The sequence below is a fragment of the Microtus pennsylvanicus genome, chromosome 17 (assembly GCF_037038515.1).
Source record: "Microtus pennsylvanicus isolate mMicPen1 chromosome 17, mMicPen1.hap1, whole genome shotgun sequence".
Classification (NCBI taxonomy): Eukaryota; Metazoa; Chordata; class Mammalia; order Rodentia; family Cricetidae; genus Microtus; species Microtus pennsylvanicus.
In genome coordinates this window covers 16,209,306-16,232,863 of record NC_134595.1, presented here as the reverse complement: position 1 = coordinate 16,232,863, position 23,558 = coordinate 16,209,306, and the positions used below count along the sequence as shown (strand labels likewise).

The 23,558-nt window shown below is 44.5% G+C and overlaps 1 protein-coding gene across 1 annotated transcript in view; it reads right to left on the bottom strand.

Annotated features, from left to right (window-relative positions):
- Rab31 (RAB31, member RAS oncogene family) overlaps positions 1 to 23,558 on the bottom strand; it is a 119,815-nt gene that overhangs the window by 47,134 nt on the left and 49,123 nt on the right. The window contains exon 3 of the mRNA XM_075951313.1: positions 18,536 to 18,617. Within this exon, the coding sequence (XP_075807428.1) occupies positions 18,536 to 18,617 (82 nt within the window). The remainder of the gene's footprint in view (positions 1 to 18,535; positions 18,618 to 23,558) is intronic.

Sequence of the window (23,558 nt, the reverse complement as noted above, 5' to 3'; positions counted from 1 at the left end):
GCTTTTAGGAAGGAGACCAAAGTAGGGCGTTCAGGGAGAGCCAAGCTTACAGCTGAACTGAGGCAGAGACCCTGCCACCCTCCTCTGCCCACAAACCCCACTCCAGGTCTCACAGCACAACATGCCACACATCTTTTTCACATCCACAGACCTCCTCCATGTCTGTCGTAAGTACTAAGCTCCGAGGATTCGCGTTTGGCCCACCTTTGGCAATGTACTCCTGGTGGATCAAAACCAGTCAGAATTTCTGTTCATGGGAGGAAAAATCACTATCTGTTAAACACCCGGCTTTGCTAAAGGTAGAGGCTGCATAAAATGTGGCCTCTCCGCCAATCCTGCTTACTGTCCCCCTCCCCTCTTGTTTTCAAAGCAGCCTCTGCTAGAGTTAGTGCAAGCCTAACTTCCCAGAAGGCAGACACAGGACACAGATTTCCCTTCGGGCTCTGCCGCCAAAAGCTGCCTCTCGAACAGCCAATGGCGTGCGGGCCTCATGAATTATTGAAAGCCCTCAGTACGCAATGCGCGTTATTCCTTCCCCACAAAGGAACCACTCTGAAATAAATCTTTTGGTGAAGCCACTTAAAGGACTTTATTGCTGGAGACCTAGGGGTTTAAATAAATTCAAAGCTAGTGTCTCACCCTGAAACTCAATAATGCATTGACCAAACGGCAATAATTGTGAAGGACAAAGAGATAAATCATTTCTCGCCTACAATATTTATCTTTTATCCCACACAAGCCGAGCACAAGTGAACACATACGGTCAGCCACCGGTTGCTGTGGTATAATTTCCTTTCTAAGAGGTCAGAATTAATATCGATGGGATGACGCAGAAGATTCTTCCAGAAAGAAAGGTCACAGTTGCAGGAGGCTGGTAAAAGCTTTCTTATTAAAACCTCATCTTGGAAGTCTATTTTAAAGTCAACACAACCGATGCCAATTTCAAGCCTTCGCCATCTACCCAACAAGATACAGGCTTCAGATTTCAGTGTTTAGGTAACCCCTAGGTAGTATTTAATCACTTAGGTGCAGCATAGACAATTCTGGAAAACCAATTTGCCTCTTGATGTTATCTGTGTTCTTTGGGCATGTGACTTTTTTAAGATTATATTTTTATTACGTGTGTGTGTGTGTGTGTGTGTGTGTGTGTGTGTGTGTGTGTGCTTGCACACAAAAGTATATGCCAGTTGGATCCCCCTGGAGCTGGAGTTTCAGAGGTGGTGGTGAGCTGCCCAACATGAGTGCTGGGAACGAAATTCAGTGGCTCTGGAAAAGCAACATCCATTTTTAACTATTGAGCTATCTCGGCAGCCCCAACTGGCTTTTTGTTTTTCTTTTTATGTGGAGAGGCTCCTTTTGCCTCAGAGTTTGGGGGTTCTGGTCCTAAGGGCCCTTCGCTTCAGCTTGTAGTACTGAGACCAACGACAGAAGGAGCAAGACCACTCACTTCAGGAGGGGCCATAGAACAATGGAGGGAGAGGAAGTCACTGGATCCCACAAACTCCCTTCAGGAGCAGGCCCCAGTGACATAAAGACCTCTCACAAGGCCCCACCTCACAGGTCTCCCACCTTCCAACAGCACCACCCAGAGGATGAGACATTCAACGCATGGACCTTCAATATTCAAGCTACAGGGGTGGGGGTAAGATCTTGGAAGACAACTGGACGCTGGGTTTCTAAAGTCTGACAAGCTTCCAATCTCTTTGATATGATCTCACCTCTTAGGTTAATAATCGCGACAGTCACCAAACCACCAGAATTTATTCTAGTTACACTAAAGAATCAAAAACAGTCCCAAGGTCTTCTCACAAGGGAATGGAAACATAGAGTTCGGTTTAGTCCTACAAGATACTGGACAATAACTAAACCCAAATGGGACAAGAGGTGTGATGGCCCATGCGTGTTTTCTGAAGAATAAACAGACCCATGGAGCCATTTGGGGAGAAAGGTTTCCTGATCAAATAAGTCTGAGGAACCCAACAGAAACAGAGGCCAACAAGGTATTATCAGTACACCAATGGTTGGGAGTATTTTTAGAGGAGGGAAATCTGTTTATTTTAGTTTTAACTCAACAATTCCTATTTTTTTTAACATTTTTATACACAATCTTAATTATGAACCTAGTTTTTCACAATGGACCTTAGAATAATGTGAGGAGCGCAAGGCTCTGAAAGTCCTGAGGCCTGGCCTGGCTGGATCTTGGCTTTTGTATTTTATAAAATGGGAATGGGAGAAAGGATGGTCTTAGAAATGACAGCTGGGGCTGGAGAGATGGCTCAGAGGTTAAGAGCACTGGCTGCTCTTTTAGGGGTCCTGAGTTCAATTCCCAGCAACCACATGGTGGCTCACAACCCTCTGCAACGAGATCGGGTGCCTCTTCTGGCCAGCAGACATACATGCAGGAAGAACACTGTAGACAAAATAAATAAATAAAACGTAAAAGAAATGAAAATGTTTTAAGCTGGGTGGTGGTGACACACGCCTTTGATCGCAGCACTTAGGAGGCAGAGGCAAGCAGATCTCTGCGAGTTCAAGGCTAGCCTGGTCTAGGACAGGCTTCAAAGTGTACAGAGAAACCTTGTCTTCAAAAACAAACAAACAAAAATGGCAGCTAGCAATTTCTCTAACTCTGACACTCACGGTGGACTCTGGGCATCATCTCTGATTATCCCGAAGGGGCAGAACTGTTGACTCAAAGTCAAAACGGGCATTTTGGAGTCTCTATATAGACTGTACTTACATAAAACACACACACACACATTCACACATGCACACACACATGCACACACACACACGTACACATACACATGCACACACTCACACACTCACTTTTCCCTCTCCTCCGTCCCCTCCCTATTTCCCACTTCTATAATACAGTAAATGTATTATACCAGGAAATTCTTGAGGAAAGTTCTTTAATCGCATGTGGTGACATCACAAATGGCAAAACAGCAAAGCAAGAAGTAGAGGAAAAGACAAAGTCTCCAGACACACACATTCCCAACTCGGTCCTGCTCCCCAGGTGAGAATTACCCTGGCAGACAGACACCCCGGTTTCAGGTCCTGGATCTTGCAGGATGGACTCTGCAGAATGACTTTCAGGGTACGATCTCTCCCTGGAGAGTCAGAGGGAGCCGGGGACAATGCCAGTCTGTGGCCAGTCTGCAGATCAGCCTCAGGTGCCAACTCCCAATTAAGAGCTCCAGCCCTTCCCAGGAATGCTGGGCAGCCACAGTCAAGGCCAGAGGAGTCAAGGGCAGAAGCCAAAAGGCGCCTAAGGCCCGGGAGGATTGCAACAAAGGCAGGTGGTAGAAGAAAATTCCTGCCGTTCCCAGCATTCCCCGCTGGCAGAAGTTGAATGGAAAGACAGTAATGAAGGATCTCTCTGTCCCGTTTCCACACAGACCTCCTCTCTTCACTGTAAGTAAAGAGCCTAGTTAATATGCCTGTTCACACATCCTGACCCCTGACAGAATGGAGGAGTGGACAGAAAAGGGGCTGGGGGCAATGGACAGAACCTATTAGCAGTGGTTAGGATTACATAATGCCACCATAATGCCAAGGCCCTGAATTAATATTTCTTTCTTTCTTTCTTTCTTTCTTTTTTTTTTTTTTTTTTTTTTTTTTGGTTTTTTTGAGACAGGGTTTCTCTGTGGTTTTGGAGCCTGTCCTGGAACTAGCTCTTGTAGACCAGGCTGGTCTCGAACTCACAGAGATCCACCTGCCTCTGCCTCCCGAGTGCTGGGATTAAAGGTGTGCGCCACCACCGCCCGGCATGAATTAATATTTCTGAGCTAATAAAAAGCTGCTTTTAACATGATACATGACTTCTGCAAAAACAAGAAAAGTCTTCTTTATTTTCCTTTTTTTTTTTTTTTTTTTTTGGTTTTTCAAGACAGGGTTTCTCTGTAGCTTTTGAGCCTGTTCTAGCTCTTGTACACCAGGTTGGCCTCAAACTCACAGAGATCCACCTGCCTCTGCCTCTCAGGTGCTGGGATTAAGGTATGTGCCACCAGTGCCACCACCACCCTGGCTTCCTTTCCTTTTTAATAAAGTCAAAAGTATTTCCTTATTCTGGGAAGGAAGAGCTCTGTGAGTTCAAGACCAACCTGATCTACATAGTGAGTTACAGGACAGCTTTGACTCAAAAAAGCAAAACACAAAGCAAGAAAGAGAAAGAAACAAAAGCTTCCTCTGCCTCCTTTCTGCAGGCACAACCTAAAAACCCTCTTCAATAGAAAATGATTCAATATGGAGCAAAGGACCCTCCCGCTAAAAGGGGCACAGACGAATGTTCTGGAGTCACTGTGTAACTCTGGCTGACCTGGAACTCACTACATCACCCCGTTGCCTCCTGGAATTAAAGGCGTATACCACCAGGACGGGCAAGACGTCCATTCTTGCTGTTGACCTTTTTTTAGATTATTTTATTTTATGTGTAGGAATGTTTTGCCTGTGTGAACGTGCACCAGCAGTGTGCCTGGCCTTTGCAGAGCTCAGAAGAGGGTGTCAGATCCCTGGAACTAGAATTATAAGTGATTGTGAGCTAAACCCAGATTCTCTGGAGGAGAAGCCAGTGCTCTGACCTGCTAAGCCATCTTTCCAGCTCCAAGACTAGTATTTTTTAAAGTCATTATAGCTAGTATGGTGGTAGAGTGCTTGCTCTTAGTTGCATATGGCCCCAGGTTCAATTCCCAAAATTAAATAATAATAATAATAACAACACCAAAAAGATGGTACAAAAAACTAGAATCCTACAAGTACTGGAATAATCATACATGTTTAAAAATTTGCTCTGCTGTAAAATGTACTCTCCCCCCACAGTTTCCCAAAGTCATGAGCCTCAATTCAGATTCCAGGGTGTTTGAAAGTACAGGAAATTCCTAAAAATCCAAAATAATAGCCAGTGATAACAGTCACCTGTTATCTTTTAACAAAACCAGAGAAAATACTGACTCCACACTAGGCCCATGAGGAAACAAAAAGAAGGGTGAGACCAGGCACTCTGCTCCATCTGAGCCTGTCTCCTCCTGTGACTGTCTCCTCTGTCTGTGCCTGCCTCCTCCTCCTCCTGTGCCTCCTCCTCCTCCTCCTGTGCCTGCCTCCTCCTCCTCCTCCTGTGCCTGCCTCCTCCTCCTCCTGTGCCTGTCTCCTTCTGTGACTGTCTCCTCTGTCTGTGCCTGTCTCCTTTACTTCGGATAAAACTCCTGTTTGACTCTGCGTGGCACCGATGCAAACACCATGGCTCTCGTCTTAGAAGGAATCCAAGTTTATTCTGGAGTGACTCTGGCCTGGGGAGCACAGACTGAGGTTACTCCAAATTTCATGTCCCAGTAGGGAAACAGTTTTGTTTAGACTTTATAGTTTTACAGAACTAAGAAAGTCATAAATCAAGGCAAGTTTAAAATATGTTGGGGTACATCAGAGCGTGAGGTACAGCAAGATTAGAGCTTTATCTAGGGCCCAAGATATTACCTTAGCTTTGGGCTTGGTAGAAGGTAGTGGTCTGCTAAGTTAATAAATTCCAAAAGATTTTTTATCTGTTGGTCACAGGATTTTCATCTCTTGGTTCAGACGTAGAGATGGACTAGAACGACCTCAAGGGAAGGTAAGTCGTCCTGGACCCACAACATTCCAACCTCTCCACAGAGTAGGAATTCTAAGCAGCCAGTCTCCACAGACACAGCGCCTTCTTGGAATCCTTGTTGACAGGAGGAGTCAGGCAACCTAAAGGAGCGTCTGACTGCCTGCCCGACACACCACAGTCACCTTCAAGGCTGAGGGCACAAAGGCGGCACTGTTTTAACCTTGCAGTAGCCTTTAGGGCAGATCAGCCTCAGGCCCAAGTAGTCACCTTGAAGAAACCAGAGGGAAAAACTCCTGAGGCTCAGAACTTGAGCTGAGTCAAGGATTGGCAAGGCCACACCCTGACCAGATCTGCCTCATTGCCTACGCCTCCTGCCCCAGTTCTTCTAGCTCCAAGCCCATACTGCACTCTTCTGTCTGCTCTTCATAACAGGGCCGCACTGATTTAATCTTCGCTTTCTGCCTTTCCGTCCTCCCTCCTTTGCTCCCTCCCCCTTTACCTCCTTGCTTGGTTTTCTAGGACAAGGTCTCACTATGTAGACCAGGCTGGCCTCAGCCTTGTGGAAATCCTACCTCAGTCTCCTGAGCGCTAGAATCACAGCTGTGTCCCGCCATGCCCACCATTTCTCTGCTTTTTTGGTTTTGGGGTGGTTTTGTTGTTGTTGTTTATTTGTTGTGTGTGTGTGTGTTGTTGTTTGTCTGGATTGATTTCTCCACTGTCTGTTTTTTCCTGAGGCCATATCAAGATAGGTAGCTGAGCCTACCTTGTGAAGGGCTGCCCTAAAATTCTGGTTCTCCCATCATCCTTCATTATCCTCCTGTGTCACCAGATGCAGCTGGAACTCTGTGCATTTAGAGAGTGCTCAATGTTGGCCACTAGTGTCCCAGAAAGTAGGCTGTGCCTTTCCCTTCTGTTCTCTCCTTTCTGCCCTGAGGATGGAACCCAAATTCAGAAAATGCCCTTTTAGAGTATAACAACAGCCCAACATGGGCCTAAATCGCCCATGCTAAAGAAGAGAGGTGAAGGCCTTCAAAGAGCTTCCAATCACACAGATGCACATACAGGTGTTGCAGGTGTACACACAGGTGTCACAGATGCACAGACATGGGTGACACAGGTAGACACATGGGTGTCACAGGTGCATACACAAGTGTCACAGGTGCACATGCAGGTGTCACAGGTGTACACGCAGGTGTCACAGGTGTACACACAGGTGTCGCAGGTGCACATACAGGTGTCACAGGTACATACACTGGTGTCAGAACCTACTCCTCACCTCCATTCTCCTATCAAAGCCTTCTTTTTCTTTTTTGTTTGTTTATTTTTCAAGGCAGGGTCTCACTGTGTAGCCCTGGCCATCTTGTAACTCACTCTGTAGATCAGGCTGGCCTCGACTCACTGAGATCAGCCTGCCTCTGCCTCCCAAATGCTGGGAACAAAGGCATGTGCCACTGCACATGGCTCTAGCAAAGCCTTTGGAACAAGTATCTAGCATTGTCTTGTATTTCTGGCACATGTAAGCCAATCCTTAAACAGACAAGCTACACCTCTTGTGAGTCCTGGATCCAGCTGAGAATCTGGTCAGACAGTAGCTGCTGTGTAACAGGTCAGAATCTGAGAGGAGGTCTGTGTGACTTAGTTTTTACTACCAACTTGACACAACCTAGAGTCACCTAGGAAACAGATAGCAATCCAGCAAGGATGGTTTTCACTTTGTTCCTGCTTGAGTTCCTGCCCCAACTCTTCAGCTATGAACTGTGACCTGGAACCGAAGGCCACATAAACCCTTTCCTCCCCCTAAACCATGGTGTTTATCCTAGCAACAGAAAGCAGACTATGATGAGGACCATTTTGCCTATGAGGGTTACATGTAGCCTGAACTGCATGGAAGAAACCTGTTGTTTCGGACTGAGGTAATTCTGAAGCCTGAAGAGAGGAGAACCACCATCGAGTAGAGAGACTGGCAACCTGCCTCAGAGCCTGGTGAGGAGGTGGCCGTGGAAGATCCCTGTGGAGAGGAGGGCCAGATGCAGGAACCTTGAGAAATTCAGCTGAGGCAGTAAAGGGCACTGTGGTCAGCAGCTCTGGCCTGGGTTGCTGGGCAGACTCTTTCTTCAGGATAACCGCAGAGAGTGACAGACAGCCCTAAGCCTGCAGTCAGCCTGGAGTACCTGCTTTGAGGTTCAGTCCTGGTGGCCTGAGACGTCCCAGCAGAGTGCTTGACTTCCACAGCCTCACAAGGGAAAGCACCGAGACTGACCCCACAGCACAGACCCCAGAAGCTCTGCTCGCTTTCCCAACTCCAGAGCACATGTGGGAGATACCCTTCGGGCTGGACCGGTAGCCAGCCTAGGTGTACCAACTGAAGCCTGACAGGTCCCGCCCCACCCACGGCCTGCAAAGCTGCGTGTGGCCAGCAGAGGCTCCTGGTACACAGAGAAAGAGACGCCCCTAACACGGAGACAGCTCTGACAGACATCCGGCCTGTGCAGTAGAAGCACAAGCGTACATGTACATCTGTGCTGTCTCTGCCCTCTCTCACGCTGTAGCCGAGCCAGTGCTCGGCTTCACTGGGATTCGCTCCGGGTTCTGCACCGTCTGTGTCATTTTGACAGCTGTTTGCTTCCTCTCTTAGCAGTACTGGACTCTGGTCCTCAGGGAGGTGGTCTCCCTAAGCTGATCCCAAACTAAAACTGGAGGGAATATTACCAGCCACAGCTATGCAAATTGCAACATAAAACCTCAAAAACAAGAACGAACAAACAAAAAGCCAAGTTAAGACAATGCCTCTTTAAAGATCCTAACAATTCTGTACCTCACATAAAAATCCTGAAATGGGTGAAATGTCAAAGAATTCAAAACTCAACTTGTAACACTGACCTGTGACTTCAACAAGGGCACAATGAGATCAATGAATTAGAGAATCAATTCAAGATCTGGATAAAAATTCATGAGCACAGGTAAGAAAGTCAGAAACTCAGATGAGAAATTACAAAACGAAAACAAAGCACACACACACAAAAGAAAACTTATACCGAGAAATATTAGGAATGAGAAAGTCAATCAGAAAACATCACCAGTACACTAGATCAAACACAAGAGGGAGTATCACAGAAGACAAGCGTGAGAAAATACGGCACTCAGACGCCAATGGGGGGCAGGAGAGACCCACATCCATTCAGTATTACATGCAGGCTTTCTCTTGCCTGTTTCTCTATCCCCTCTTAGCACCATACTTAAGCCTAAAATAAAACCTTTCCTAAATTTGCTTCAAAAAGAGAGTACAGTTAAGTAATATAATATAAAAGTTCAGAAAACACAGTCATGAAGTCCTAGCAGAATTGCTCAAACCTAGGGAAAGAATCTTTTCCAAGAACAAGAACTCTTTAGAACTTCAAGCAGACATGACCAGAGAAGAACCTTCTATAGCACTTTATAGTTAAAAAGCAGGGGAAAGGAGCAATATTAAAAGCTGCAAGATTAGGGGGCTGGAGAGATGGCTCAGAGGTTAAAAGCATTGACTGTTCTTCCAGAGGTCCCGAGTTCAATTCCCAGCAACCACATGGTGGCTCACAGCCATCTATAATGAGATCTGGTGTCCTCTTCTGGCATGCAAGCATATGTGGAAGGAATGTTGTATACATAATAAATAAATCTTTTTTAAAAAGCTGCAAGATTAAAATAAATAAAATAAAAAACCAAAGTCACAAACAAAAGCTGGTCCTTTTGAACGATGACCTTCAGCGGTGATGCTAAAAGCCAAAAAAAGCAGAATAGTGAACAACAGCCAGCCATGAGTACTCTACCCTCTGAAGTTATCTGTGAAAGTGATTGACGGAGACTGTTCCAGGCAAGCACAAACTAGAGTAACTGACGGCCAGCAAGCCAGCAGGCAGCAAAAACAAATTACATGGGAGAGAGAAGCCAAGAAAGACTCAATTGTGTTGACTCAGAAAACCCATACACTTCTAATATGCATCGGAGAGAAAGAAAGTAACAAATGATACTCAGACCAACCGGAAATAACAAAATTAAAAGAATCAGCAACCTGGTGGTTATTCCTTGTTATTGACTTGACTACGTCTGGAATTAACAAAAGCCCAAGTGGCTGGATACGTCTGTGTGGGATTTTTCTTAATTAAATCATTTAAAGTGGGAAGATCCATCTTTAATCCACATCTTTTGAGGTGGGGATAATTCACCTTTAATCCTAGCCACACCTTCTGCAGGCAGCCTATGTAAGGACGTGGAAGGAGGAAGCTTTTTGCTTGCTCTCTTTGCCTGCTTGCCCTTGTTCTCACAGGCAAGTTCATTACTATATGGCATCAGAACCTACTTCTTTAGGATTCTGGCATATACTGAAGACCAACTGAGACATCCAGTCTTGCAGACTTGACTACTGGATTCTTGGACCTTCCATTGGTAGACAGTCATTGTTGGATTAGCTGGATGACAGCCTGTAAGCCATTCTAAAAAACTCTGTGTGTGTGTGTGTGTGTGTGTGTGTGTGAACCAGCCTAGATGTCTAGCAGCAAATGAAAGGATAAAAACTGTGATACACATACACACACAAGTCTTGTTCAGTCATAAAGAAGAATGAAATGACATCATCTTCAACAAAAGAGACCATCATGTTAAATGAAATAATCCAGACTCAGGCAAATACCATGTTTCTCTATATGTAAAATCTTTCAAATGAATGTATATGTATATATGCACGTATATATGTATGTGTGGAGGTAGAGATAGATAATAGACAGATGAGGATGATGATGAAGATAGATAGATAGATAGATAGATGATAGATAGATAGATGATAGATAGATAGATGATAGATAGATAGATAAAAGTAAAGGGGGCAGCATGAAAGAGAAGAAAATCCCCTAAAGATGATCTAAAGAGGAGAAAAATGGAGACAGGGGATCAAGAGAAGATAGTGGTGGGGTGGGGGGTAGACTGACAAATATTCAATGTTTTCTTCCATATACCGAATGTATATATAGTTATATATATATGAAATGAAAGCAGAGAGGGAACAATTGTGGGGAGGATACCAGCAGGACACAATCAAGGACAGGTCAAAAGAGGGTAACGGTTGAGTGAACGTAAGCAAATCACAAAGATATATATACATATACACACACATATGAAATCTATTATTTTATACACTAAAAGAGAAATTTAATGGGCCAGCAAAATGGTTCAGCGGGTAAAGGTGTGTGTGAGTTCCTGTCCTGACTTCCTTCAATGTGAACAGCAAGGCTGAAATGTAAGCCAAATAAACCCTTTCCTCCCCAACTTGCTTTTTGGTCATGGTGTGTCATCGCAGTGGTGAAACCCTATGACAAATGTGTGGATAGTTTCTTTCCATTAAGATGAAAACGTTCTAAGAAAAAAAAAACTGACTGCAGTAAAAGTCACAAAATTCTGAGTACTGCAGACCCCCTGAACTCCACATTCTAATCAGATGACGTGTGCTGTATGTGAGCTAGATCCTGGTGAAGCTGAGTTCTGGGAAGAGAAGGGAGATAAGTATTACTCTGCGTGCCAACAAGGGACGAAGGAGCAAATGCAGACACAAGTGTCCTCTGTCATTATAGCTCCAAACCACAGAAGTCACCAGGGTGGCTTCCCACAAAGGATGAAAGCTGGGTTCCGCTGCTCCTAAGGCAATCAGAGAGGAGACAAAAGGGAAAGACTTCAGCTTTGAGGAAGTCGAGATTGAGTAAAGAGGGGGCTGTGAGAGAGGAAAGACAAAAGGAAGTAGTGAGTATCTCTGAACAATGTTATTTGTATAGCTTCAGATGTGTGTGTGTGTATGTGTGTGTATGTGTCTGTGTTTCTATGTGTGTGTATATATATATATGAGCCTTCTGGGCAGAACTTTCTAGACCATTCATGAGAAAATTCTACAGAGAGATGTCTTAATAAAGCAATGTGAAGTTGGCCCTTCAACAAACTGGCTGAGAACCCAACAGAGACCCGTAGAAGATTAAACTACCAACCGTGTCTCTTCATGACTGCCTTTTCTGGAATCCATGCTCTACTTACAGTTCCTCTTACTAAAGATTATCAAATACCCACTGCCTTTCCTCAGGTCATCACACACCTTGGAGACCGCGGTTCAGGCTGAGGTGACCTTCTCATTCTAGCTTGGCCTTTGATAGCTCCCCTGTGCCTCTCAATCGCCTTTCCTAGCTAGTTGTGGCTACCCCAACCTAGTGAATTGTTGGATTACTTTTGCAACTTTTCTGTAAGTATAAAGTTTGGGCTTAGACTTTTAAGTTGTATTTTACGTGTGTATGTCCGTGTGTGGATATGTGCACGTGAGCACAGGTAGACAGAACGAGACACACGTGCAGAGGTGCCTCCATCTTGCATTCTCGCGTGGTCATTTTAGGTTTGACTAGAATGTGATATCCTTGATGATAAGCCCTGTGGAAAATTACCCAACTCCATTCTAGGAAACCAAGGTCAAGATGCCCCAGCTGCCAGGTGGTGGCAGCACATGCCCTTAATCTCGGCACTTTGAGAGACAGGTGCAGGTGGATTTCTGAGTTCGAGACCAGTCTGGTCTATAGAGTGACTTCCATGGCAGCCAGGGCTATACAGAGAAACCCTGTCTTGGGGTGGGTCAGGTAAGGTGACCCAGCTAATTTATCTTGGCTTCTATTAAACTGCTGCTTGTGCAAAACCTACTCCCCACTCCCCCTTCCAGCTACTGAGCAAGATACCAGGATGTGGTTTTTGCCTTTAAAATCCCCTTCCTTGCTCTAGAGCAGTGGTTCTCAACCTTTCTAATGCTTGTTACCCTACAGCTCCTCATGCTGTGGTGACCCCCAAGAATAAAATTATTTTCATTACTACTTCATAACTGTAATGTTGCTACTGTTATGAATCAGAATACAAATATTTGATATTTTCAATAGCCATAAAGGGATCAGAGCCCACAAGTTGAGAACCCTGCTTACTGAACACTCAGGGCTACACTTGGACCCCAGTACCTGAGTGTAGTCCCAGCTGGCTGGAATGAAAACTTTCGATTGGCTAGAAACTGTCTGAGTGGTCTTCTTTGGTAGGCTCCTCAAAACACATGTACCCAAAGAGGCCAAAGGAGGGAGTCAGATTCCTTGGAGCTGGAGTTACAGGTAGTTGTGAGCCATCTAACGTGGGTGCAGGGAACTGAACCCAGGTCCTCTGTAAAAGCAGCAAATGCTCTCAACCGCTGAGCTGTCTCTCCAGTCCCAACTTCCCTAACTTTTGACTTTGTTTTGTTCTTTTGAGATACAGTCTCACTCTGCAGCTCTGTCTGATGTGAAGCTCATGGTGACACTTCTGCCTGCGCGGCTCTCAGATGCTGGGACTGCAGGCACAGGCTGTGCACCAGGCTCATGTCTTATTTTTGAAAATGGGCCTTCTTAAATTGCCTGGCAGTTCTTGAACTCACCCTAACTCCATAAGACCGTGAAGTTTTTTATTTGTTTGTTTGTTTGGTGGCTTTTCAAGACATGGTTTCTCTGTGGGACCTTGGCTGTCCTGGAACTCACTATGTAGAACAGGCTGGCCTCAAACTCACAGGGATCCTCCTGTTTCTGCCTCCCTAGTGCTGGGATTAAAGGTGTGCACCACCACTGCCTGGCTGAAATTTCTTAACCTCTTGCCTCAACCTCCTGAGAAACTGGATTACAAACCTGGCTTCCTTATAGTTATTATATTTGTGTTTTCTCTTTATTTCTTTTATTTTTAATGTTAGTTAATTTAAAAAACATTACAAGGGGCTAGAGGGATGGCTCAGTGGTTAAGAACACTTGTTGCTCTTGTAGATTCCGGGCAGCATGAAGAAAGCAAGATGCAAGTTACATACACATCAAGGCCCAACACACTTCCCAACCAGGAAAAAATGAATATCTGTGCTCACAGAGAAAATTACTTTCAGAGTATGTAAATTTGTACCTCAAATATAAGAGAATTGGTGCTGGACAGCAAGCAGGGCATTTGCTAGCATGCTGTGCAGGCCAGGCAGAAGCTGGCACACTCCCCTCACAGGCGAGCAAACGGTGATAACTAACACAGCAGAGTGCCCACCCTCCCCAACACTGAAACTTTTGTCATTATATTGATACAGTGTTGCACCAAAGACACGGTGCTTGTTTAAAGTTCTCAGAGGATAGTGGTGGGAGATTTCCACAGAAGTGTGTGTGTGTGTGTGTGTGTGTGTGTGTGTGTGTGTGTGTGTGTAATAAAATCCACTGGACTCCAATAATTACTGAAACAGAAGAAATAGCAATAGGCACGGGCAGTCGTCAAGAATTTATTTTTAGCTCTTCCATAAGGCAATGTCATTACAACCACAATTAAAGCTGGCAGCAAGCTGCAGCGACAACTGAAAAGCTAGGCAGACTTGAGACTCCATCAAAGGACAGCAGACCAGGCCAGCCCAAGAATAACCAAGTCAGGCCACTGAGGGGAAGCGAGACTGATGCCTGTATGGGCCTGTAGCTATCACCCACACACATTCACCTGAAATCATTAATCAAAATGGAAACCAGCTCCCCAGAAGCATAAAGATGAGTATCACTGCTTCACAGTGTTCCTAAGAATTATGACAGTAAGGCTGGAGGTGGCTCCGTTCCATACTCAGAACTGTAATAATCTGCATACACATATATACACATACACACATACATGGTACTATAATCAGCAGTGTCCACAACCCATAGCATCCATGTGTTAGGAATATAAACGAAGACGATTAGAAATTAAGATTATTAGAAATACCAACTGAAATTTTCCTGGTGCTATTTTCCTTCGACATAGACACTGGGGAACCTGCCACAGTCAGTGGGATGGAGTACCAAATTTATCGAAAGCAATCTGCTCACTAGAGCAGGCCCCAGAAACATCAATGCTCTGCACAGACTGCTCAGAAGTCTCTCCTGGGTGGCACAGTACAGTCTGATGGAAACAGCTGATCCTGACGCCACGACCTCCCTGAGAAAGTCATCAATTGCTCTGAAGAACAGCAGGCTGTGCCAACAGTAGAAATAACTGGGTGGATGTCTGTGTTTTCAACTGTATGGTTTCTATTAAAAATAAATAAATAAAAAGGAAACCCTGGACCCAGATTGTTCAATCAGATTCAGCTCTGTGCCTCATTAGCCATATGGCCGTGAGTGCCATAATCAACCTCTGTGGTTTGATGATCTCGCTGGTCAATGAGGGTAGTCCCAGGTACCTCACTGCGCAGGGGAGAGGATGCTACGTACAGGGCATTCAGGGCAGTGTCTGCACACAGCAAGTCACAAGGAAGATCAGCGGGTGGTAGACGCCATGCTGTTGCTTGCTCATGCCAAGGCACTTTCCTGTGAAATTGACGGATCATCCTTCATTAAAGCACCTGCTTCATGGCCAAAACGAGGGGGCAAAACTCAGTCGGGTTCCTATGACAACCCAGAGACAAAACAAACAAGCAAGAAAAGACAGCCAATCAACTGCAAAGAAACCCAGGCGAGTAAAGACAGGAGCCAGCCTCCAAGCACACATTTTCTCTGTGACTATGTTAGCTGGATTTGGGGAGCGGCAGGCACAACTGACTGGCAGCTTAGAGAAGGTCCCCAGACCTACACTTTAGAAAAGTCTGTATGTACTCTTCCTGGGTGATGGTGATTCCCGCCTTTAATCCCAGCACTTGGGAGGCAGAGGCAGGCAGATCTCTGTGAGTTCAAGGCCAACCTGGGCGATAGAGAGAGTCCCAGGACAGTCAGGGCTACACAGTGAGACCCTGTCTTAAAAAAAAGTCAAATAAATACATAAAGTTTGTGCTTTCAACTTAGCTGGCAAAAAAAAAGGCATTTTAATGAGATTAGCATTTGTAGGCCAGGAAATTACCCAATTCTTGAAATATTCTTTAAAAGGCTGAAATTACTGGAACTTCAGTTTGTTCATTTGTGTTCCCAGTCAGGGTTTCCTTGTGTAGCTCTGACTGTCTTAGAATTCACTCTGTTGCTGTGGGAGAATGCTCTTATACCCTGAAAGGATTTGACACTCATATTTGGTTTACTAAAATGCTGATTGGGCAGGAAGTATAGGCCGGGTGTCCAGACGAGGAAAATTCTGGGAAGAGGAGAGGCTCGGTCTGCAGTCACCACCCAGATGCAGAGAAAGCAAGATGAGAATGTCACACTGATAAAAGGTACCAAGCCACACGGCTAAACACAGATAAGAATTATGGGTTAATTTAAGTTGTAAGAGCTAGTTAATTATAAGCCTCAGCTAATAGGCCAAAAAGTTTATAATTAATATAAGCCTCTGTGTGTTTCTTTGGGACTGAACAGCTGCAGGACCAGGCAGGACAGAAACTTCCATCTACATTCTATGGACCTGGCTAGTCTTAAATTCACAGAGATCTGCCTGTCTCTGCCTGTCAGGGGTTAGGGTATGCTACCACCTAGCTTAGAACTTCAGTTTTAAAGGAAGGACTTCTATAAAATAAATATTACATAAGCACTGTATTTATAAGTACCAAAAAAAATGAAAATTAAGGATTATTCTTCCACTGAGAGAAAAACAAGAAACTGAAACCTTTTCAGAGACAGACAAAATTATTAAGTGAATTAAAATAGAAGTTGGTCAACATAAAATAGTTTCTGGTCAACATGTTAGAGTCATTTGGGGAAAGGGGACCTCAACTAGGAAAATGCCCAACAAGTTGTGTTTTGGGGGCATTTTCTCGATTAATGATTGACGTGAGATGTCCCAGCCCACAGTGGGTAGTGCTGCCCCTGAAGGTAGTTCTGGGTTGTATGTATGAGAAAGCATGTTGAACATCCTATCTCTCCACCCAGCCAGATACTGTACATTTCTCCAAGGTCTAATGGGGTGAGTATGCCTGACCCTTCTGAACACTCCAGATCCAGCCCAGGTCCCAGAACCAGTGCCCTAGCTTAGTCTGGCCACATCTACTTGCACCACAACCAATCTCTAGACCAGGGCCCCACCACATCATATCCAACATCTCCACTCAGACATATCTATCTACCCCACACTCTAGGTTTGGACCAAGATGCTCATCCTCCACACTAGCCCAATCCCCACCTGGTTTAATTCCACTTAAGCCCTTTCTAACCTCCAAGTTCAATCAGTCCACACATCCTCTGCCCTAACCTGCTCTGTCCACATCAGACAGAGAACTTACAAAAGAAGTTCACATGCCCAGATCTCATCAAAAACAAACAAACAAAAAACCTACAAGCAACATGAAAGATCAAGTCAGTATCTCCCCTACAACCCAACAGTCCTGCAGAAATATACGCCAGTGAGAATTGTTTAGATGAAACCCAGAAGACAGAATTAGAAAGAACAATCATAAACATCATCGAAGAATTCAAAGAGTTTAAAGATGACACTAAGAGACAGCTCAATGAAATTAGAAATTAAAGAGACTAAATGCCCGAGTGATGCCCAAGAAAACACAAATGAAGATAGAGATGAAGATACTCCAGGACTTGAGAACAGAATTTATTGAAGGGGCAGAAACACTGAAGAGGACTCAAGCTGAAATGAAGATGAAATTGAGAAACCCATTAACTCAATTAGAAAACTCAAAGGGAAGCTCTATAAGCAGAAGAAAAGTAGAAAATCTGAACAAAAAAAAATTAAAACACAGGAAAAAAGCATACAGGAAATATGAGGCATCATGTACAAACCAAACCTTCAATTCATAGAATACATATCTTCCCCAAATGTTTAATGAAATTTTTCTATCTGAGCTGACAATGCCCCCCACACACCCCGAGAGCTGAGGACTCTCTACCAAAACCAGGCACGAGAAGCCCTCTTTTGAGTCATCGGTCAGGGTTGTTCATGAGACTCCCAACATATTACAGGCTATTGCTCTTGCCGTTGACTGTACCCCAGAGGTGAAAATGAAGTCCCTCCTGCTGAAGACATCATGCACTTCAGAAACAGGGGCCAGAAGCCCCTGAGCTGAAACTGATCTGAACACCTCCTCCCTGAGGACCAGCTTTCATGATACCAAAAGATGCTAGGCAAGCTTCCAAAGAAGGGAAGCCACCAACAAGCCCACCTGACCAAGCTGCCTAAGAACCATAACAGACAACATGGCATGATAACTCTATGGCTGCAGTAGGGGTGGACATACCTTGTCAGTATTCAACAGCTGTCTAATGGGATTTAAGATTAAGAAAAGAGAAATCAAGTCTTGTCCTTTCAACTACCCAGGGCTAGAGAAATCATGGATCTTGGAGCAGGGCTGGGGCTGATCCAGGGCTTTCCCTTATATTCTGATGCTGAAGAAGGACCACAGCTCCTTCTCTAAAACCAGGAATGCCCTTGGCAGAGATGGTGATGGCCTGGGGCCAGAGCCTTGAGGTAGCTTTGGCTTCAGATCCTGAGAACCCAACTCTGCCCACAGTGTGGGGCTATGGTTATCAGTCCCAAGGTCTCTGTGTGCTCAGAGTGTAATTCTCTTCAGATATCCTGGGTTCCCCTTATGTGACATTGTCTGATAAGCTTCCTGCTGATTTCACCCCATTTCTTACCCCTAAAAACAGCATATAAGATGCTATACTGATGAATGAGCTTGCTTGGCATGAGATGTAGCTTATGCAAGATGTCCTGATGCCAAACTTTTCTATATTCTTCTTTATCTTCTCATCTCCTGGCCACCTTCCACTTGAGGCCCTGTCACCGAAGAATAACCTATTGGTCCAGGTCAACCTGCAACTACCACGGTAATAAACCAGCATAATTCTTGACTATTGTTTTAATATTTCATCTTCTACACACAGGTAAGTATAGCCCTCGCCTCTCATCAAGGAGACTTCCCTTTGTAACAGATGGGGGCCAATACAAAAGACCACAACCAATCAAAATACAAATTCTATCTCCAATTTGTCCCTAGAAAGTCAGAAACAAGTGTGTACTCACCCGCTCCTGGCCGGCAGTGTCCCAAATGAGGAATTTGTGAAGTTCATTTCCACAAGGCACAGTTTTGGTCATAAAAGATGCCCTGAAAAGAGAGTCAACCCCCTGTATTATCAAACCTTCACAGAAACTCATGAACCCATGTTAATGTTAAGCCTCAAGAAGACCAAAAGAACTCTAGTCCCCTAGGAAGTGGTAATGAGAGTTGTACCACTGTAAATAAGATAGCCAGTATTTTATGTAATCCAGCTAGACTTTCGAAACAAAAAGAATGTGTGGGCTGGAGGAATGGCTCATCGGTCAAGAGCATTGGCTGCTCTTGCAGAGAACCTAAGTTTGGTTCCCAGAATTTACACGGCAGCTCACAGCCATCTGTAATCCCAGTGCTAGGGGATCCAATACCTTCTTCTGGATTCCTCAGACACTGCACACACGTGGTGTGCATACACATATGCAGATAAAATACACATACCCATAAAATCTTTAAAAGAAAATGCCTGCAGAAACAGATTCAACTGTCCTAGAATAACATTCTCTTCATATCAGAGAAATATTAAGTATCTAACCTTAGATGTAAAGTCATATTCTTATAACAAATGTGAGGAAAAATGGTCTTATTTTATGACTTTAAAACTTTGGCATAGAAATACATCAAAACAGCATAATCAGAAAGTTGTCTTAACATACTTCCTGCACTGCCATGAATTCAATACCAGCAGCAAGTACAGAAAAATACAGCCAAATCTCAACCTGTCTGAATAACCGTAGGGATTATCTTAGCTAAAGTTTCTATTGCTATGATAAAACACCATGACCGGGGGCTGGAGAGATGGCTCAGAGGTTAAGAGCACTGGCTGCTCTTCCAGAGGTCCTGAGTTCAATTCCCAGCAACCACATGGTGGCTCACAACCATCTGTGATGAAATCTGGTGCCCTCTTCTTCTCTTCTGGTGTGCAGGCATACATGCAGGCAGAATGCTGTATACATAATAAATAAATTTTTTAAAAAATAAAAAACACCATGACTAAAGAAACTTGAAGGAAAATGGGTTTATTTGGCTTAAACTTCCATATCACAGTTCATTGTTGAAGAAAGTCAGGATAGGAACTCGAACAGGACAGGAGCCTGGAGGCAGGAGCTGAAGCAGAGGCCATGGAAGGGCGATGCTTACTAACTTGTTCCCCATGGCTTACTCAGTCTGCTTTCTTATAGAACCCAGGACCACCAGCCCAGGGATGGTACCCCCACAATGCGCTGGGCCTGCTGCTATCAATCACTCATTAAGAAACTGCCCTACAGGCTTGCCTACAGTCCAGTCCTATGAAGGCGTTTTCTCAGTTGAGGTTCCCTCCTCTGAGACGACTGTAGCCGGTGTCAAGTCGACGCGAACTATCCAGCACGGAGATAAATAACACAAGCATATGCATGGGTCCATTGAAAACGAAGTACTTTATGGTGCCAGTAAATCATCAAACACTTGCCGTTCTTTCTTTACCTCTTTCCTCTGAACAAGCATTTTCTTTGTGCTCTTATGAGGTGTAAAAAATCAAATACACAGAATATTGAATATCCTCTCTTTATGCACTAAAGTTTCCCATTCATTAAAAAACTGCAAGCAGTACCCTCACAAGTTATGAGAAGCTGCTGGGATGGCTAAGAAACACCCACATCCACCTGTGTGGATTCTGCGGTAGTTTGAATGGAATTGGCCCCCAGAGGGCCATAGGGAGTGGCACTATTGGGAGGTGTGGCTTGTTAGAGGAAGTGTGTCACTGTGGGGGTGTGGCTTTGAGGCCTCCTATACTAAAGCTCAGTGTGATACTTAGTTCACTTCCTGTTGCGTTGGATCAAGACGCAGAACTCTCAGCTCTTTCTCCAGTACCGTGTCTGCCTGCATACTGCCATGTTCTGCCATGGTGATAATGGACTGAACCTCTGAAACTAAGCCACTTTATTAAACGTTTTCCTTTATAAGAGTGGCTGTGGGTCACAGTGTCTCTTCACAGCAATAGAAACCCTAAGATGGAAGTTTAGTCTGGATGTCATTCTAAGGTAGCAAACAGGTAAGCGTAGACGAGGGTCATTCCATAAGTCAGCTGCTGTGGATGCTTTAAATATCATAAAAAAATAAATAAAGGGCCAGAAGATTTTTCCAGGACCTAAACTAAAGGAAAAGAGGTAACAGCTGAATAGGAGCCTTGACTATATCCTGGATTCTGGGAAAGAGCTTTGAAGACTCTTTTAAGCACATTTAGAGGAGTTGGGATTGCGGCTCACGAATATAATACTTAGCATGACTATTCTCTGGCATGTACGGGGCCTTATGCTCAATTCTCAATACTGCAAAAATGAAAATTAAAACCAATGACAATTAGTCACATCGGGAATTGGACTACGTGTGAGGTTCCATCACTGAGTCAGGTAATTCCTGAGGTATCACAGCAGTGTTTTTCTCCTTCTTGGGTGACACGGTCTATAGTTTGGGAGGTTGCAGCTCAGGGCATCTGGCCCAGTCTATGGCCTAGCGTGGTCCAGCACAGAGTTCCACAGTGTGCTCCGGGCTCATCAGAGCACTGTTTCTTCTGCCTCCGGTTCTCCTACGAGGCTGAATGCAGAAACCTCATTGAGTCCCTGCAATTCCACACCCACCGCCAACATACACGCTCACACCAGAGGTTAACATGTGACATTGAGTGACCAAGCCGTGAAGTGAAGGGCAAGTCTAGGGTCCTGTGTGACACAATCCTGTATTGTCAATTCATTTCCCTTTAGAGGACTTAAACAAGACCTTCCAGACTACCAACAAGAGCAAATAGATTGAAAAATGGATCCTTATTCTTTTCCACTAAGCAATGTGTATACCTCACACATGCAAGAAAAAAAAAAGAAATTCAAGAAATGAGAACTAAGAAGGAAATAAATATCAGCTCCCAGTTCAGCACCTAGCCATGGCTACAGCTAATAACTCAACTAACTGCTTTTATACAAACTCTTAGTTGGAAAATGAATAACGCTCTATCTAGGGCTAGGCCTCCCACTTTATACTCTGTGAACCTTTCCATTTCAATGAACAACAATCAATATCAATCTAAAATGACAATATTGTCTAAAATGACAATATTGCACACCATGTTATGAGTCTTTTCAGCATTCCGGGGCATATGCTGTGTCCTTGTATAATTGTTTCTGTAGACTTAATTCTTTTCCATCTTCTCTTCATTATATTTGTGGGGTTGAGGACGGGGTTTCTACTGTAATCACTCACCACCTGCTCTACCACTGAGCTATGCTTCCCTGCCTCCTTAGTCTTATTTCTTTTAACTTTTATTTTTATTTATTTTTGTTTGAGACAGAGTCTTACTATATAACCCAGGACAGCTTTGAACTTCCTACATGGCCAAGGCTGGGCTTAAATTCATAATCCTCCTGCCTTAACCTCTTGAATGCTTGGATCACAGTTGTGTGCCACCATGTGCAGCTTTAGACGCAATTACTAAAAAGCATGCTCCACTTTGGATACATGTACCAAGTTCAAGTTACACCAACGTACACATGTATAATTACGGGATGGTCTTCTCCTTAACCATTTTCCATCGTTTAAATTTTCCATGGCCACATTAGAAAATGGCATCTCCTCTTTATTCTCATTATACTCTCCTGTTCAGATAGCTCACCTAATTTCAAACAATCCTCCTAGATGGAGAAGGGAGGCTCATAAGACTCAGAAAGGAAAGGAAACGCAGAAGTAAGCAAAACTCAGAAGACCCTAAAGCTTACAAGATTCTGGGGGCAGGCTGGGAAAGATGGGTCAGGAAGAGTACAGGTGTGTGCCACCAAGCCCGAAAACCTGAGTTTGAGCCCCAGGACCTACAGGCTGGAAGGAGAGAACCAACTCCCTCAAGTTGTGCTGACTTCTACATGTGCTCTGTGGTATGCATACAAACATCACCCTCCCACAATAAACACTCTTTTATAATATAATAAAACAAGATTCACAAGGCAACAAGTGCATGGGTGCAGGCTGTGCAGGAAGCTCCAGGGATGCAGCTTGCATGCCTGTACAGAGCCTGTGATGTAGCTGCCTTTGAATCAGCCATGTTTCACTATATGACTACCAGCATGAGTAACTGAGGTGACGTGGGCTTATGCTCCTGATGCAGAAACGATGTCCTCTTGCAAATGTGATTCCAGCAGGAAGAACAGGGCAGGCTTTGAGAACAGAGTAACTTGGTTTGTCATCTGTCTGTCCGGTTGGTATCGGTGGCGCTGGGATCAAACCCACTTCATACAAGCACTGCTGTACTGAGGCCACACCTCCAGTTCTGCCTGGCTCGGTCTGAGTCAGGTCTGTATCTCTGTGATGTCCTATGTGCTCTGACCCATGGAAGCCATCACAATTAACCCTTGGGTCAGGGACATGAACTGAACGGTCCACAGGATCCGGCAGGTAACAATCCAGCAGGTAGATAAGGCAAGACAACTATACTGACAAAAATAACAGTAATAATAAGTCTAGGAAATCCCCATACCATGTGCCCGGCTCTGGGTGGCCAGGCAGGCAGCCATACCCCCCCCCCCCCATTCCATATCCATGGATCTCTCAAGAAAAGCCAGAAGCACAAAGTCTTCAAAATTGGCTGTGGTGAAGAGACACCTAATGGAATAGTGAAATACACCTGGGTGTGTCTGTGGGGGCATTTTCGGGAACTGTTAGATCATAAAGACTCTGACTTGATGGGTAGACTAGTCCTTTGAAGAGCTAATAATATAATAGCATTAATGAAAAGTAGGAAGTGAGGTCTAGGTATAATGTGGGAGTCTTCTGTTTTGTGTTGATTTCATTGGTTAAATAAAGAAACTGCCTTGGCCCTTTAATAGGACAGAAAATTAGGTAGGCAGAGTAAACAGAACAGAATGCTGAGAGAAAGAAGCTGAGTCAGGCAGTCACCATGATTCTTCCACTCCAGACAGAAGCAGGTTAAGATCTTTCCTGGTAAGCCACCTGTGGTGTTACACAGATTCTTAG